Raw genomic sequence first — 18,724 nt, forward strand, 5'->3', positions numbered from 1 at the left:
AGTGCAGTCAAAGGGCTGAGCAATGGCAACAAGTGGGACCACAGCTGGCAACATTGTCACTGTCAGCTCGGCACCTCCCACACACACCTCCCAACCAGAGGGGACGCTGTGGGCGACAGGAGCTTCCCCCCAGTGCTCCTCCCAGCCAGCGGGGCCGCTGTGGGCGACAGGAGCTTTCCCCAGGGCTCCTCCAAGCCAGCGGGGCAGCTGTGGGCGACAGGAGCTTCCCCCAGCGCTCCTCCAAGCCAGCGGGGCAGCTGTGGGCGACAGGAGCTTCCCCCAGCGCTCCTCCAAGCCAGAGCGCTGTGGGCGGCAGAGACAGGCTGTGAGGTTCCGGTTCCGGTTCCGGTTCGAGGGTGAAGTGCTCAGTTGCCATGTGGGGAAGAGTGTGAGATTGGAAAGTAAGGCATTGTATCTTTAAAAAAAAGGTGAGTTTCCTAAACTTCCAGAGGAAGCAGCTCAGGAATATCAAGTCACATTTTAAAGTGCATGTGTTGCCACGACAAAATGTGTTTTAAGTTTTCAAATTTTATTGAACTGAGCAGTTCATGTGGGCTGCTGTTTTAATACAGATGTGGGGATGCCGGCGTTTTATTAGTGTTAGGATGGAGCAAGTTCCCTGCAGACAGACAGTTACCATGTTAATATTCAAGCAATAGTGTCAATTTCTCAACTGGAGTTTTGTTGGTTGAAAAAACACTTAGTTCTTATAACAATGGCTTTATATAAAAAAGAGGCAGTGGTCTTATCACATTCTGGCTGTCAGCATTTGGGAAATGTTAACTGTGAAGACTAAATGATCTGCACTGTTGTGCACATATTTAGACTTGGTGTTTTCTCCAAGTGCAACAGATCAAGATAAGTGATATTTTTGAGTTACTTGTTATTTAAAGTGAAGGGGTGATGTTTTAGCCAAATTAATAATAATAATAATAATTGCTTATTGTCACAAGTAGGCTTCAATGACGTTACTGTGAAATGCCCCTAGTTGCCACATTCCGGCGCCTGTTCGGGGAGGCCGGTACGTGCTGCTGGCCTTGTTCTGCATTACAAGCCAACTGTTTAGCCCACTGTACGATGGAATTACTTAACTCAACCAGAATTTCATAGAATCATAGAATTTACAGTGCAGAAGGAGGCCATTTGGCCCATTGAGTCTGCACCGGCCCTTTAAAAGAGCATCCCATTTAGGCCCACACTTCTACCCACCCCAGTGGGTGGGTTTCCTCCTGGTGCTCCGGTTTCCTCCCACAGTTGAAAGACCTGCATGTTAGGTGGATTGGCCGTGATAAATTACCCTTACTGTTCAAAAAGGTTAGGTGATGTTTCTGGGTTACATGATTACGAGGATAGGGTGGAGGTGTGGTCTTAAGTAGGGTGATCCTTCCAAGGCCGGCGCAGACGCGATGGGCCAAATGACCTCCTTCTGCACTGTAAATTCTATGATCAGCAGAGATTTCTTCCAAATAAATATTGGGAAGACCAAAGCTATTTATTCTCTCTCTCTCTCTCTCTCTCTCTCTCTCTCTCTCTCTCCTCTCTCTCTCTCTCTCTCTCTCTTCTCTCTCTCTCTCCTTCTTCTCTCTCTCTCTCTCTCCTCTCCTCTCTCTCTCTCTCTCTCTCCTCTCTCTCTCTCTCTCTCTCTCTCTCTCTCCTCTCTCTCTCTCTCTCTCCCGCTCTCTCTCTCTCCCCCCCCCCCCCCCTCTCTCCCCCCCCCCCCCCCCCCCCCCCCCCCCCCCCCCCCCCACCACCACCACCACCACCACCACAAACTCTACTCTCTCATCCCTGACTCTTTCCCTCTCTCTGTCTACAGTCTTTGAGGCTGAACCGTAGGGGCCTATTTCACCTGAAAATGAATTTCCAATGACACATCCACTGCATCAACAAAGCCATCTATGTCCATCTCTGTAATATTGCCTCTGTCTGTTCCTGCCTCAACTCATCTGCTGCTGAAATGCTCATTCATGCCTTTGTTACCCTGAGACTCAACTATTCCAAAGCTGTCCTTGTTGGCTCCTGAACCCATTCAAAGCCTCATTTTAAACTTCTTCTCATCCTTACTTTGAAATCCCCCTTTGTCTTGCCTATTCCTATCTTTATAACTTACTCCATCCCTGCAACACACTGTGATCTCTGTGCTCCTTCCCTCCTGGGCTCCTTTGCAACATTATTTTAATAATTCCACCATTAGCTGCCATGTTTTCAGCTCACATGAGCCTAGGCTCTGGAATCCCCTCCATCAGCCCCTCTCCTTTAAGATATTCCTTAAAACCTACTTTAACCAAGCTGTTGACCAGGTGGCTTAATATCTCCTTATTCTACTCCGTCATATTTTGGTTGTAACTCTTCTGTGAAGAACCTCAGGATGTTTTTTGCCCCTTAACAGCGCCATATAATTGCAGCTTGTTGCATGGGCCTATAAGGAGATTGAGGAGAAATATCTTAGATCAGAAGGTAATAAAGTAAATGTTCCAATAGAAATGTTGCAGAGTGTCAAGAAGGGAGATAACATACAGGTATTGAACTTCATTAGGATATTGGAGGAGACCAGAGACAGAAAGGGCAATCTGACAAGATAAAGTGAAGTTAAAATGCCAGTTCGCTGAGACATCAGATTGTATTTGTAGACAGCATGGAATTATTTTCCAAAACAGTTGCTGATCTACATTTAGTTTCCATGTCGAGGAGACTGCATGGAAAGAGCACCTACACTGATTGCACAGGAAGGTGTCAGGAAAGACTGGCAGGATCCGCGGAGGGTAAAAGAATGAACAAGGCTGTCCGTGAGGGAATAGTCCCTCCAGAAAGTGGAGAAGGAAAGATAGGATGGAAATAGTAATAGATGACCAAGTGAAGATGGAGGTCAGTATGTTTGAGGGTAAGGAGCTGTTTGTCATAAGGGCTAAAAACAAGACCTGAGAAACAGTACAAAAGTCAAGGAAGCTGTCAAATATTTAGTTTGCGAAGAAGGGCATCGGGACTGGGATTTTATTGGCACAATGTGTGTGATTTCAGAAATCAAAACCAAATATGGGTCCCAAGCCCACGTGGACAAATAGTGAGACCGTGTTAGTAAATTATCAGCAGTCAACAGGGTTAAACGGATGCCCCCAGGATCACCATCCCATTAAGGACAGCAGATTTGCAGACACTGGAGTATTACCAATAGAGATAGCTGCTGTTGAGGCTGCCAGGTCGAAGTGGCCACATTTGAAATTGAGGAGTCCTGAAAGGGCCATGGGAAAATATTGCCAGGGCTATGCAGGCTGACCCTGGCGATTGGAAAGGTAAACCTTCAAATAGGGGTTGTCTATTGCTGTGTTCACATGGACCCAAGGTAAAGGAGACCCCACTCTTGGAAGTCACCTTGATTTAGTTGGCAGTCTTCCCGCGTGACTGTGGGTGCCCGCCGCCGCCCCTCCCAAAGGACTGGTAAAATTCTAGCTGGTTGCCAAATGCAGCAAAGAAATTTGGCAAACTGAGATAGAACCTTTGCTCAAGGTGAGAAGGAAAAGATACTCATTCCAGGGTTTGTGATGGAGACAGAGATCCAGGAAGTGAAGAGAATAATCAAAAATGGACCAAGCGATGATGAGCATTGGATGGAGGTTGAAAGCATAATTGCTTTCTAAGATCAGAATGAAAAAAGCAGGAAGCTTTACTAACATGTTAATCAGTGGCAAAGAAGTGGTCAGAGAGGAGTGGACGGGGTGGGACAAGATCCACATATCTTCCAACAAATCTAGGATCTATAATAATGACTTTTGCTAGGAGTGAGTGAGTGGAGTTGGCGCAGAAATCCAATAGTAAACATGTTCAGCCAGGTGGAGGTGGTGGAATGAGGACTGTTGAAACCACAGTTCAAAGACAAAATTGAGGGTCAAGAAATCATGCAGGTGAAGGATAGAGATGCCGAGAGAAGCAAGTAAAGCCAGTTCTCTGACTAGTGTTTTCTTAACAGCGGACCACCGATATTTTGTTAGGTTTATGTGTGTGGTGGTGGTGGGGAGTGTTCCTTTCTGAACTGATCAGTGAGAGGGGGCCTAATCCGCATTTATCCAGTAGCCTTGTAGCTGCAGTTGGATCAATGTGTCTGGCGAAGCGCTGAGACCAGGTCGCATTCTCTACTGAAGCGGTTACACGTCAGTACCAAAGAACACCCCCTAAAAGTAGCTTTCATCAACAGGAACAGAAGCATTTATATGTGCAATAAATATCTTGAATATTTAGTGAAGTAGTGACCAGTGTTTGTTTCCAGATGCTGACCGATGTGAATGAGAGTTTTCAGCAATTTGCCTTAAATAAAATGTAGGCATTAAAATGTTTCTGAATAGGTTACTTTTGTATTCACCAATAATTGTAAATATTTGTAAAAAAAGACATAAGTGATATAGAATAATATAATTTTAGACTTCTGGATGGTTTATTTGTTATCTGTGCTGATTCTTCGATGAACTTTTTAATGAAAAACTCCTGGAAAAGTGTGGTGCTGGGAAGGTTCAAGAATGCCAGTTAAATCTGACAAAAATACTTCAAAATAGAGACCTTATGTGGTACAATTTATAATAAAAATGGTTCTTTGAAAGCAAGTTTCTTGCCAGCATTTTAGTGTGTTTTATTAAAAGTTAAGTTGCCATCATGAGGACTTGACTGTGGAGATGTTTATCATTACTCATCATTACTTTTATTCCCCCCTCCCCTCTTTGCAGGAAAGCAAAATGACCTCTTTAGCCTTCCAGCTGAAACGCTTGGCTCTACCACAGAATGATCTAAGTCTGTTGTCTCGCAAAGAAGCACCATCATTGTTGTTTGATTGTAAGGAAGCTGCTGCTATAGACAGAGACACTTTCTTTGCCATAGGTAAGTGATGATGCCATCCTGCATTTCCATACCTCAGCAAGTTGTACTTGGGAGTTGTTGCTTCTGAAGTGTCAAGATTGCTATACCTGCCACAGATTGGTGCCAGCATCTACAATGTTACTACATTGTATATCTTCGCGTATGTTATTTATCTTATTCATTGCCATTTTTGTTGCCCCACTCAGCTGAATTTCAGCTTTCCTTGCTGATACTAATTGCTGTTACCATTACTCACTGGAAGTTACAGTGTGTTCGTGCGTACATGTGCTTCCAAATTCTCCTGAACATAAGTAAAATTACTCCGACTATGATATCTTTATAGTCTTTTTGGAACAGCCTATATGGCTACATATTGAATTCACTTCCACCCTGTGCAGCCCTTTGTGTTTGCTTAGCCTGTCTGGAATTCCTTTTATTCAGAGTCTACCATCCAAGTTCTAGTTCAAAGCCTTAGTTTCTACCCCCTCATATATAGTTTAAATGAATCCCAGTTTGCATTTCTACTACAGCTAGCCTTTCTGATCCCTTCAGTTTGAAGTATCAATCCATTTTCCCTGAAGCAATCTGTTATCTAAAAGTGGGGACCCTCAACCAGCACCAACTAGGTAGCCATTCGTTGGCTTCAATATTTCTATTTGTAGCCCCAGCAAGAGTTTTCTCCCAGTGTCGGTGACTCGTACAATTCCCAACTTATCAAGGGCACGCAGCTGTAAATATTCAATAAGTTCACCCATTATGGTTAAGGCCCAACCAATAGCATTGGGACCTCGGAGGTTTTGCCTGCTGTCATTTTCCAGAAGAGCAGTAATTACCCAGAGAGTGCAGCTCCTCTCTCACTTTCCCGGCACTGTTCTTACATTTGCGCTTCGGATATCTGAGTGCTTCTTTCCAGTGTTGCTAATTTACATGTGGGAAACCACTCTTCTGCTCTGCAATGCTCTTTATTCAATATCCACCACCGTACTCTGCAGTAAACCACCTGCCTTTTTGCAAACAGCTTTTGTCACAACAATTGCCATGCCACTTTCTCAATTTGTCCTTCCTCTTCGTAAATGTACTCCACACATAACCCAGTCACTGGTGGTACCAAAATGATTTCTTCTAGTGTTCTAATGTTCTTGCTGCTCATTGTGCAGCCTCTGGCTTCACAATTACTTCCCTAACCGGCTCTTTATACACTTTTTCCAGCTGATCCCCATGCACAGCTATTTCTTCTACTGATTCATATATCATCTTGATCCTTTCACACTCACTGGTCTCCATGTGCCATTACCACCATTCTCCAATTCCATTCACCCTTCCTTGAGAGCATTACTCATATTGATAGCCCCATCTGAAATCCACAGTTCCAGCAACCATAAAAATATCACATCACACAGCAGCTATTGCTTATATTTCACCTTTCACCTGCTTGTGCAATTGAGGCCCCAATTTATTATAATCCATGGAACGTCCATTATCTATTTCTGTCATTAAATAAAACATATAATTTAGAATTTCTTCCAGAGAATCCCTTGTTTGCTACTATTTGAAATAAATCTTTAATTTTTTTCTTGGTGTAAAAATATTTTTTTTGTTCGAATTCAAAAATGGGACCGGGGTCTAATGCATTTTTGGGCTCCTTTTCCTACCTGCATCTGTACACCTCCCTGTAGATGTAAAAATCTCCTAATAATTAAACACTTGCCACCTGTTAGATTGGTTTTGGAGTATTATTAAGGGAATCACACATAAATGTGAACTGCACAAGTGCTATTTTCTTTAATTATGTTTACAATATAAAGGTGACATATACTGGACCTTCAAAATAACCTTTTGGAATTTATGATGGATTAGCTCAAACCGTTCCTTAAAGTTGTATGGGTTGTAGTCTAAGCTTTATCTAAATTTAGTAATACCCTTTTGCAAAATAGGATGTTGTAATGACATAATATGCTCCTTCCAAGTGCATTCATTTGTTCTAACATGGTTTCTGCTATCACACAGGATGTACGGGTCTAGAGGAACTTATTGGAATTGATCCATCTTTTGAGGAATTTCAGTCAACACTCTTCAGCCAAGCTTCCAAAGGTCTGGAGCGTAGTGTTCAGACTAAACAAGTGAATGCCCAGCTCAACGCGAATATATTGGTTTTTCTAACACGTTTATCTCCATACTTCATGCTAAAACCGGCCCAGAAATGCATTGAATGGCTTATTCACAGGTAACTTGACAACCAAGGTGCGCTAGTGATTTAGAATTTAGAAAATAATAGACAAACAGATTTGAAGCTTAAAACTTTTAATGTCTATGTTCTAAATCAGAGTGACCTCTCTTGCTGATCAAACCTAGCTAATTACAATGTTTTAATTTCTTTTCACAGTAACCAATGTAAGCAAGATATTTTTTAAAAAGCAGAAAAAACATTTTGCTGAATGAGGGGCAGCAAGGTAGCATAGTGGTTTGCACAGTTGCTTCACAGCTCCAGGGTCCCCGGTTCGATTCCCGGCTTGGGTCACTGTGTGTGCGGAGTCTGCATGTTCTCCCCGTGTCTGCGTGGGTTTCCTCCGGGTGCTCCGGTTTCCTCCCACAGTCTATAGATGTGCAGATTAGGTGGATTGGCCATGATAAATTACCCTTATCTAAGGTGGGGTTACTGATTTATGGGGATAGGGTGGAGGTATGGGCTTAAGTGGGGTGCTCTTTCCAAGAGCCGGTGCAGACTCGATGGGCCGAATGGCCTCCTTCTGCACTGTAAATTCTGTGATACAACTTGGTGCTCGTAACACGTGTTGTACTGAAGGGGTGGACTGGTTACTTAACGTTGAAATAAATAATAGTGCAATGTGATCTTCAGGGCTTTAACTTCTACGTATTTGTTTCACTAGGTTCCACATTCACCTCTATAATCAGGACAGTTTGATTGGCTGCGTTCTTCCATATCATGAGACCAAAGTGTTTGTGAGAACCATTCAACTTCTTCAAATCAGTGATCCAACTCATCGCTGGCACTGGCTGGAGCCCATACAGGTAGATATTGTTCAAACAATGTAACGAAAACCTGGGTAAATAAGGTTTTTATTCTGCTGTTATCATACGGTAGCACAGTGGTTAGCAGCGTTGCTTCACAGCGCCAGGGACCTGGTTTCGGTTCCCTGCTTGGGTCACTGTCTATGTGGAGTTTGCACGTTCTCCCCATGTCTGTGGATTTCCTCCAGCTGCTCCGGTTTTCTCCCACAAGTTCCGAAAGACATACTTGTTAGGTGAATTGGACATTCTGCATTCTCCTTCAGTGTACCCGAACAGACGACGGAGTGCGGCAACTAGGGGATTTTCATAGTAACTTCATTGCAGTGTTAATGTAACCCTACTTATGACACCAATAAAGATTATTATTATTATTACTTGTGACATCCAGTGGGCAGGAATACCTTTTTAAAATAAATTTAGAATACCCAATTTTTTTTTTTCCCAATTAAGGGGCAATTTAGCGTGGCCAATCCGCCTAACCTGCACATCTTTGGGTTGTGGGGGTGAGACCCACGCAGACACGGAGAGAGTGACCCAGAGCCGGGATTTGAACCCAGGTCCTCAGCGCCGCAGCCCCAGTGCTATCCACTGCGCCATATTCTGCCCGAGTGGGTAGGAATATTTGATATTTCTTGTGGATTTTGTAGCAATTTTACTTTAGAATGCATTTCAAATTTGTTTTTAAAGAATCCAGCCATATCCGAATTTGACTTTGACGACTTTGTGGTGAAAATAGCTGAGTGCAGTTGGGACTGGATTGTAATTTTTTTACCTGTCAAAATTGCTTTTTAATTGACTGACTATTCCCATAATCCAGTTTGTAAATTCTACAAGAGCTTAGCTAATGGCAATTGACCATTTTTTGACTTTCTGGGCAGACTTCCAGAGCAAAATATTTTATCAGTGCTGCTGACATGGGTTAATGGGGTTATTTTTTGTGACAGGGAATAATTCTCTGTGTGTCTCCGTTATTAGCGATGATCCAATAAATGGTTAGCATTGAAATTGTTGTGGAAAAGTCTCTTTATTACATATCCCCTTTGGCAACTGTTAATAATAATCTTTATTATTGTCGCAAGTAGTCTTACATTTACACTGCAACAACGGTACTGTGAAAGTCCCCGACTCGCCACACTCCGGCGCCTGTTCGGCTACACTGAGGGAGAATTCAGAATGTTCAAATTACCTAACCAGCACATCTTTCAGGACTTTTGGGGGAGACCGGAGCACCGGAGGAAATCCATGCAGGCACGGAGACAACGTGCAGACTCCGCACAGACAGTGACCCAAGCCAGGAATCGAACCTGGGACCCCATCACTGTGAAGCAACAGAGCTAACCACGGTGTTACCGTGCTGCTCACAGTTGTCATTACCACACTGAGATCAATGTAAACCTCTAGACTCCATCTCAGCCACTCTGATCCAGGTTCCAGAAGATGTGCAAGTGACATCTATGAGTCAGTTGATGGAATAATTCAAGGAGGTAAAAGAAGGAATTAATTATTTTTGGACACACAGCACTTTATAGGATAAGATGTCATTTGAAAGGTTAGGACAAGCTACAAGGTGGTATCTGAATGAGAAAAGGAGGAGTTCACCAGGAGATACAGTGTGCTATGACCTGATTCAGTTATTCTTTACTTGGTTAACGTAGCTGCAGTCATTGCAAGCTTCTACTCCAATAAATTATCACATTTTTCCATTGTCTATATAGAAACCGGGCATACCTCTGGCAAGAAGTACGTTAATCACACATTGTTACAAAGATCTGAACTTTATGGATTTTATCTGCAACTTGGTAACCAAATCTATCAAGGTTTGTACTTTCCCAACAACTTCAGGTTTAAAACTTAAAGCTTCACCTGTGAGTTGATTAAATTTTTTGCCACAACCATTTTAACACCTGGCGTATTGTCTGCAGTTTTGTGTCCTTATTTGCTGATTTACTGCCTGAGCTCACACGTGAAGGTTAGCCACACGGAAAATCAGGAATCTACCCAACACTCGGGGACACGGCTATCGGGAGGAAATGCTGAAAATTTGGTCATTAAAATTCGAATATGAAGTAATTCTAACTATCAATTTCCCTTTTTTAGGCATTTTCAGATTATCCTGGCAACACCGCACAGTTGAGGGTTCTTTTTTCTTTTTATGCGTCCACCATTGTGCCAGCGTTAAATGCTGTGGAAAAGATAACAGACTCCATGATAGCCAAACTGCTTCCATATATCCAGAAGGTAATACATTGTTTGTGTGTGTGTGTGTGTGGGGTTACGTCCTGTGGAGCACATCGAAATGACCCGGGGGTGGTGGGGGGTGTGGGGGGGCGCAACAAAGTGCCATAATGTTCTGAAGAGGAGTCATATTTGACCCAAACATTAACATTGTTTCTCTCTCCACAGATATTAACAGACCTGCTGAGTACTCCCAGCACTTGCTGTTTTATCTAAAAATCAGTTCACTCGCTTACGTCTGTCCATTGTGTACAGAAGCTCATAAACAAAGTTAACCATTAATTTGCTAAAAGGATAGATGATGCTGCTGGGTGGGGAGATGGGTTCACTGTTTCTTCTAAGTATTCCAGTATAATTCTTGATGTCTTCTTAGCTCCAGCTATCAGGGTCAAGCATAGAAAACAACATCCTTTGCTGCAGTGATCTCATTGTATGCTCACTGTTGTCGCTCAATAATATTCTTTAAATGACAGTTGATGCTCCCATTTGAATTATACTGTGCTTGTCATCTGTATTGTGGGTCATTATCGTAATACATGCTTTTCTTGTCATTTGTAGGGACTGAAGTCTTCGTTGGCAGATTATAGAGCTGCTACCTATATGATAATCTGCCAGCTTGCTGTTAAAGTTGTCATGGAAACCTCTCTGATAAACACTCTGGCCCAGCAGATCAGCAAAGCTCTTGTGAAGATTCCAACTCTGATACGCGAGGGACTGAGTTGCCTGATTATTTTACTGCAGCATCAGAAGACAGAAAACATTAGTAAAAAGTAAGTACAATATTCTCTTTTGTGCTCCGTGGCTTTATTGTTAACAGGAGGTGCCGTAGGGGCGTTTTGCTATGTTATAGTCAGCATATCAATACAAGTTCCTCACTAAACAATGGCATCTCCATTATCCAATATAACGCATGCCACCAGCAGGTAATGGAATTTGGAGGGTAGCCGAGCCAATGATCGATACGACATCAATACCTGAGGTACGGGATTGAAGAATAGTTCAATAAGAGTTTGTCACTCGGAAAAGATGAAAAACGAAAGCTGTCATTTGAGGCAACATCTAGGTCTAACCTTTAGAACATGAACATACAGTGCAGAAGGAGGCCATTCAGCCCATCGAGTCTGCACCGACCCACTTAAGCCCTCCCTTCCAACCTATCCCCGTAACCCAATAAACCCTATCTAACCTTTTTGGTCACTGAGGGCAATTTATCATGGCCAATCCACCCAACCTGCACGTCTTTGGACTGTGGAAGGAAACTGGAGCACCCGGAGGAAACCCATGCAGACACGGGGAGAACGTGCAGACTCCGCACAGACAGTGACCCAATGGAAATTGAACCTGGGACCCTGGTACTGTGAAGCCACAGTGCTAGCCACTTGTGCTGCCATTTGTTCTCATGAAGTTTCTGACTGATATGGCTCTATTCTATTAATGTTAAGAATGAGAAATATCGTGAAGACATGGAGCCTAGCTGCAATCTATTGGTTTGAATTTGCTTTAGATTCTTTGGTTGGGGAGGTCAGCACATATATATAATATATATATACATATATACTGCACATGTAATGATAATTTTAGAAGTAGAAGATATATTTGGCCATGCAATAAAAAGCATATTCTTTTGCTAGTTCCCCATCTAATGATAATGTAAGTGTGGAAATATTCTGGTTGTCCATGATAACGGAAATTTCTAAAGTGATTCAGTCTTTGAGATGCTATATTGATTCTGTGGAATTATTTTCATTTCTCAGGTGGACATTTAGAGCCTGTTCTCACTTTCTAACCTGTCATCTTCTCTTCCTACTTATGCTGAACAAACGTACTCATAGAAACCAGGCTGCATTGCAGAGCTGAAGTAACCTATCACACCCACAGTCAAAAGTAGGGGTAAAGTTTGCATAGTGCTGACACTACTGGACTAGGCAAAGAATGTGACTTTATCACTTAAGAAATGAAAGGAGCCAAAATCCAAATTGTCCACTCCATCTTTGCTAACATTAACACCCACAGGTGAAATATATGTCATGGATCTGCATGCTGTGACCAGTTGTAAAAGTGCAAGGCACAGTGTTTTGGGATCATACCATACTGCAGTGTTACATTGGTATAAAAACAGAAAATGCTGGATAATCTCAGCAGGTTTTCTCATCTTTGGAATTCCAAAAGACGATTCATATTGGACTTGAAACATTAGCTCTGTTTCTACCTCCACAGATGCTGCCAGATCTGCTGCGTTTTTCCAGCACTTCCTGTTTTCCTTTCTGATCTCCAGCTTCCGTGGTATTTTGTTTTTATTGTAGAGTTACGATCGTATGTTTGTTTAATCACCTTTGGCTGTTGAAAATACGTAAGACAGCAGGGTTTTCTTTATTCATTTCTGGGACGTGGGCATCACTGGCAAAGCCAGCTTTTGTTGCCCATCCCTAGTTGCCCTTGAGAAGGTGAAGGTGAGCTGCTTTCTTGAACCACTGCAGTCCATGTAGTGTAGGTTTACGCACTGTGCTGTTGGGAAGGGAGCACCAGGATTTTGACCCAGCGACTGTGAAGGAACGGTGATATAGTTCCAAATCAGGATCCGGTGTGGCTTGAAGTGGAACTTGCAGGTAGTGGTGATCCCATATGTCTGCTGTCCTTGTCTTTATAGGTGGTAATGGTTAGGAATGAAAAGAAAAAGCACAACACACCTTTTGTTTTACTGTATACCCGTGTTCCCATTTTTTTTTTCATTTTCTTCGCTCAGTAGTGTCTCACTTCTGTAACAAGTGGATGGGTATTCATTTGAAAAAATGTAAATCGTCCAGCAATTTTACTTAAAAAGTCTATTCTGGAATAAATTGAAAGAGAAAGACACTCATTTGCACCAGGATCTGCTGGAGTGAATGGGGCTTTCTAGCTGAGGCCACAAGCAACTTTGTTATTAGATACAGGAATTTAAGAAGCAGACACTTTTGAAAACATTTATTAAATGTTTCACACTTAATCTATGATCCAGGTGACTTTGCCTGCAATGAAGTAAGAACAATGTCAGCAGGTTTGATGTGATGTTGGAATATTTCTGTGATTCGATCTTTCCATCGTGGATGATCTTTTCTATGCTGCTGACCACCATCCTGTGACTTTGTAATCTCTCTTTAGTCAACTGGATAGGATGCAGTTGAGATAGTTTAGGGGCAGTTATTTATGAGAATACCTTTAGTTCAAAACTTTTGTCCTGAAGGATAATTTAAGTGAAAATAACCCATGTGTTAGGACAATGGAAATTTCAAAAATCCATGAGAAAGGCAACTCTCTTCAGGCTGTTTCACAGTGAAGTTACAAAAGCAAAATCCTGCGGAGACTGGAAATCCGATATGTCTTCCTTTTTCTTCAGCTCTGGTTAACCTAGCCCTCCGTCATGTCCAATGTATTTCATGTGATTCTGCTCTCAACCCCTCATCTCCTTCCCAGAACTTTCATGGACGATGCGGTAGTGCAGTAGTTAACACTGCTGCCTCACAGCTCCAGGGACCCGGGTTCATTCCGGCCTCGGATGACTGTCTGTGTGGAGTTTGTATGGTATCCCCGTGTCTGTGTGGGTTTCTTCCGGGTGCTCCAGTTTCCTCCCATAGTCCAAAGATGCACAGGTTAGGTGGGTTGGCCATGCTAAATTGTCCTTTGTGTGTCAGAACGGTTAGGTGGAGTAACGGGGATAGGATGGAGGTGTGGGCTGCAGGGTGCTCTTTCCTAGGGCAGGTGCAGACTCGATGGCCCGAATAGCCTCCTTCTGCACTGTAAATTCTATGATTCTAACCACAATAGGGTGTCCCTTGTCCTCCCCTTGCACCCCACCAACCTCTGTATTCAGTGGATAATCCACTGCCATTTTCACCAGCTCCAATGTGGTGCCACTATCAACCAGGTTCTCCGTCTGACTTTCCCTTTTAGCACTCCGAAGACTGTTCTTTCTACCCTGGTTTACTCCTCAGTCACCTCCAACACCCCTTCTCTGTCCTACAACACCTTTGCATGCAAGTGTGTGGCATCAATCCAAACTGGAGTCGGGGGGGGGGGGGGGGGGGGCACGACTCTCCGCTGGTCGGAGTCACACCTGGCATAAAGGAAAATGGTTGTGGTTGTTGGAGGCCAATCATTTCAGTTCCAGGACATCACCGCTGGAGTTCCTCAGAGTCGTGTCCTATACCCGACTATCTTCAGATGCTTCATCGATAACCGTCCCTCTATGCCAAGCAACGATCATACCAAATAAGCGAGAATCCAACCATCTCCCCATGACATACAATTGGCATTAGTTTCAAGATCCTGGGGGTTACCATTGACCAGAAACTGAACTGGACCAGCCATATAAATACTGTGGCTACAAGAGCAAGTCAAAAACTGGGAACTCTGCGAAGAGTAACTTGTGTCCTCACTCTCCAAAGCCAATCCACCATCTCCAAGGCACAAGTCAGGAGTGCAATAGAATATTCTCCATTTGCTTGGATGAGTGTAGCTCCAATGATACTCAAGAGCTCGAGAAGACCATAACTTTAACTTTTTTTTTAAAACGTGGAGGAACAGAGTGCCAGGTCTGCTAATTAAGTTTTAAAAAGAAAAAACATTTATTAAACATGAAAAACTGGATTATTATATAATACTCCTTTACCCCCCCCCTTAGCTTAACAAATACACACCGATTTAACAATTAATATGGATTTCAAAGTATGTCTTCAGTTATAATGGTGCAATTAACAGAAAATGTCCTTTTAGGCAGACAAGGTGACTGTGGTCAAACACACACTCCTCTCTGACCCCTGGTTAGTTTTGTGGATGTGTCCTCAGAAACCCCCCCAGATGATTGTCACGAGAGAGTTTCCAAACGCCACTTCAAAAACACGCTTTAAATTCTTCTCTCATAACAATGTTTTCCCATGGCAGTTTACATTCCAAAATTCAGCCCAGGTGGGCACTTTCAAACAAAGCTTCTGGTCCACTTTTAATGGTGAATCCAGTCCAGCAACATAGGAATTAGGAGCAGTCGAAGTAGGCAATTCAGCCCTTTTGAGTCTGCTCTGTCATTCAATTAGGTCATAGCTGATCTCTTCCTGGTTTCAAATCCACCTCCCTGCCTGTTCCTTGTATCCCTTTAACCCGTTTTTAAAATTAGAAATATATTTGTCTCCTTGAAACCATTTAATGATTCAGACTCCACTGCACTATGGGGCAGCGAGTTCCACAAATTCACCACCCTCTGCGAGAAGTAATTCCTCCTCAGTTCTAAATCTACCGCCTCTCAAACTATATCTGTGACCTCTTGTTCTAGATTGCCTCAGAGGGAACAAACATTTGGTCTGTGTTTACTTTATCAATTCCTTTTAGTATTTCATATACCTTGACAAGACTATAAAAATAGCATCAAACATTTTATCTATATCTGAGGTCTGGTGTCCCACTTTCAATGTAGTTATTGTAATGTCTCTTTAACTCAGAACACTTTGTTTATTCTTCCTTGAATTCGTCTGAATAATACCTTGGTCTCTGTTCCCTTAACTTCAACTGTCTTAAACTTTCTTTATGGTTATCTGGACTGTAACTTGGACCTTAGAAAGCCTGCCTCTTTGCAGCTCCCGCCCTGGCCAATCTTCCTTCTGGCAGAGTTGAGAAATGTTCACTCCCAGAGATCCTGTCTCCAACTACCGTGGATTCCAGTTAAAAACTAAGAACAAAGGAAGGTGGCCTCTACTATTTACTATTCACGCTGCAGCCCTCTCTAAGCACAATAGAAACACAGCTGGAATTTAGCCATTCCCCCACACATACACCTTTGTCCATTACAAATCTAACCACAAGTTTTACCCTCTCAGGCACATTAAAGTAAACCCACTTATAACTAACTATACCCTATTCCTAATGTTTACCAATACAAATCCTTTAAGACTACCTTTGTTTTTGTAACAATCCTGGCCTTGAACTATATTGCTATTCCTTTACTTTTGCTTGGTCAAAATCCAAGCACTCCCTTCCTAACAGCACTGTGTGGAATATACCCATTAGTTCTCTCTGGCTTTTGAACAATTAAGTATTTTGTAATTTAATTTCACCTGGCTTCCATCCTGCAGGAGATCACCCCTTTAGTTCTTCCTGCCCTTTGCACTGGCTCAAATCTATTTCTTTTCTAATCTTTCTTGGTTCTGATGAAAGATCAGCTCGATCTGAAATGCCAGCTCTGTTTCTCTCACAGATGCTGCCTGACCTGCTGAATTTTTCTAGCCTTTTTTTGGTTTTTATTATCACAGTAAAAGACAGTACAATCACTAAGTCCACATACTTTTTAAATGGACAATCTGGATAGCGATGTGTTTGGACTATGTAGAGACTTGCCTTTATCTGAGTGTTTCCATGTTCATTAAAAACAGTTTGTCATCTTTAATCTTTATTGTCACAAGCAGGCTTACATTAACACTGCAAGGAAGTTACTGTGAAAAGCCACTAGTCACCACATTCTGGCAGCTGTTTGGGCAAATAGAGGGAGAATTCAGAATATCCAATTCACCCAACAGCACGTCTTTTGGGACTTGTGGGAGGAAACTGGAGCACCCGGAGGAAACCCACACAGACACGGGGAGAACGTGCAGACTCTGCACAGACAGTGACCCAAGCTGGGAATCGAACTTGGGACCCTGGAGCTGTGAAGCAACGGTGCTACCCACTGTGCTACCGTGACACCAAATTTACATTCTTCACCACTGCAGATTGTAAGCTGAAGAAATGAGCAGTTGATTGAAAAAGAGTCCTAATACACACCAGTGTTTCCATAGAAAAATTCAGTTAATTTCATAGATTTCATAGAATTTACAATGCAGGAGGCCATTCGGCCCATCGAGTCTGCACCGGCTCTTGGAAAGAGCACCCGATCCAAGCCCACACCTCCGTCCTATCCCCATAACCCAGTAACCCCACCCAACACTACGGACAATTTTGGACACTTAAGGGCAATTTAGCATGGCCAATCCACCTAACCTGCACATCTTTGAACTGTGGGGGGAAACCGGAGCACCCGGAGGAAACCCACGCCACGGGGACAATGTGCAGACTCCGCACAGACAGTGACCCAAGTCGGGAATCGAACCTGGGACCCTGGAGTTGTGAAGCAATTATGCTATCGTGCTGCCCTGATTACTGATGGTTATTTGGGCAGCTATCGCAGTGAAGACGAGTCCCATCCATTCCTTTCAGGTGATCACTCGACTGCTTTCTAATTTTTATTTTTATTCCATATTTCCAATAATGTTTATCTTAAGGCTGAAGTGACGTTTGTCTCCTATCTCTAATTGATTAGAAAGGGAAGACACAGCAACAGGAATGATTTTAGCTTCCTGCTTCATTGTCTCATCATTGTTTTTTTTATTTTCCAGAACCTTCAATCATCTCTGTAATATCCCTGGCCTTGTTACAATTCTCCAAGAAATTGATACTCGTTATCAAGTTTCTCCTTTGCTTCACTACTTTCTACCCACTCTGATCCGTTCCGTTATCACAGGTATTGTTGTGATCGTTTTCTTTTTAATGCATTTGCTTTTGCATGCCTGTATGCTATCTTTCTAGGCACGACAATGTTTAATAAGCATTTAGATGAACATTTGCAACACCATTGCATACATGGCTACGGACCAAGTGCTGGAAAGCGTGATTAGAATAGATAGGTGTTTGATGGCTGGCACAGACACGATGGGCCCAAGGGCCTCTTTCTGTGCTGTTAATCTCTATGCCCATGAGTGGACAACTATATCCTTTTCTGCCTGCCCGTGAGATATTAATACATTTAACTAATTGTTTTCGCTAAATCTATTGAATTACTTTGTGGCTCTGGCTGCAAATTTGTTTATCCTTTAATTAAATCAAAGGCTTCATACAACATCTTAGCATGACAATCAGATATCTCAAAGCGTTTCATGTTTTGAGTTACTTCAAAGTGCAATGGCCGTTATGCAAGCCGACGTGACAGTCGTTTGTGCATAGTGAGATACTGCAGGCAGGAATGTAACAAATTCGCTTGTGAATCTGTTTTTGGAGTGGTGGCTGAGGGAAGAATGCAGAAAGAATTCACTGAACTCCTTTAAGTAGTGTCTGAGGAATAATATGAACTGACACAGGCAAACAGCCTTGATATAACACTTCATCTGGATGACAATACTTCGACCATGCAGCAAACGTCAATGTACTGCAGTAGATGTCAGCTTACACCCTTGTGTGGCATTTGAAACCATAGCCTGTCTTAATTCTGAAAATGCTGCTCATTTGCGCTCCTCTAATTCTGTCTGGCCTCTTGAGCATCCACGATTTTAACCCTTCTAAAATTGGTGGCCATGTCTTTAGCTGCTACAGCCCGAAATCTCTGCTTCTCTATCAAGACGTTCCTTAAAACTTACCTTATTGATCAAAGATCCTAATTTCACCTCCGGTTGCTCAGTGTCATATTTTGTTTTAGAAATAGTGGCTTGGTCATACAGAACTTGGAATACTGCTGAAGCTTTTCGTCTCGCACTCATCAGCACAAATGCATGCATGCCAAGCTTCAAACAATCACAACAATTTATGCTCCGGGGTAAGAATGCTGATTGGTTGACAAGTCGATTCT

At 42.7% G+C, this 18,724-nt stretch overlaps 1 protein-coding gene across 2 annotated transcripts in view; it reads left to right on the forward strand.

Annotated features, from left to right (window-relative positions):
• Positions 1-293: 293 nt before the first annotated feature.
• The window catches only part of heatr1 (HEAT repeat containing 1), a 95,879-nt gene continuing 77,448 nt past the window's right edge, over positions 294-18,724 (forward strand). The window contains exons 1-8 of one of the 2 annotated variants that reach the window (XM_038814348.1): positions 294-428; positions 4,713-4,863; positions 6,850-7,066; positions 7,731-7,872; positions 9,588-9,689; positions 9,970-10,110; positions 10,666-10,877; positions 17,502-17,626. In XM_038814348.1, the coding sequence (XP_038670276.1) occupies positions 4,722-4,863; positions 6,850-7,066; positions 7,731-7,872; positions 9,588-9,689; positions 9,970-10,110; positions 10,666-10,877; positions 17,502-17,626 (1,081 nt within the window). In that variant the 5' untranslated portion in view covers positions 294-428; positions 4,713-4,721. Of the gene's footprint in view, positions 429-4,710; positions 4,864-6,849; positions 7,067-7,730; positions 7,873-9,587; positions 9,690-9,969; positions 10,111-10,665; positions 10,878-17,501; positions 17,627-18,724 lie in introns of both variants that reach the window. The other variant, XM_038814341.1, reaches the window with a different exon arrangement.

This window comes from Scyliorhinus canicula, chromosome 1 (genome assembly GCF_902713615.1).
Source record: "Scyliorhinus canicula chromosome 1, sScyCan1.1, whole genome shotgun sequence".
NCBI classification, from domain to species: Eukaryota; Metazoa; Chordata; class Chondrichthyes; order Carcharhiniformes; family Scyliorhinidae; genus Scyliorhinus; species Scyliorhinus canicula.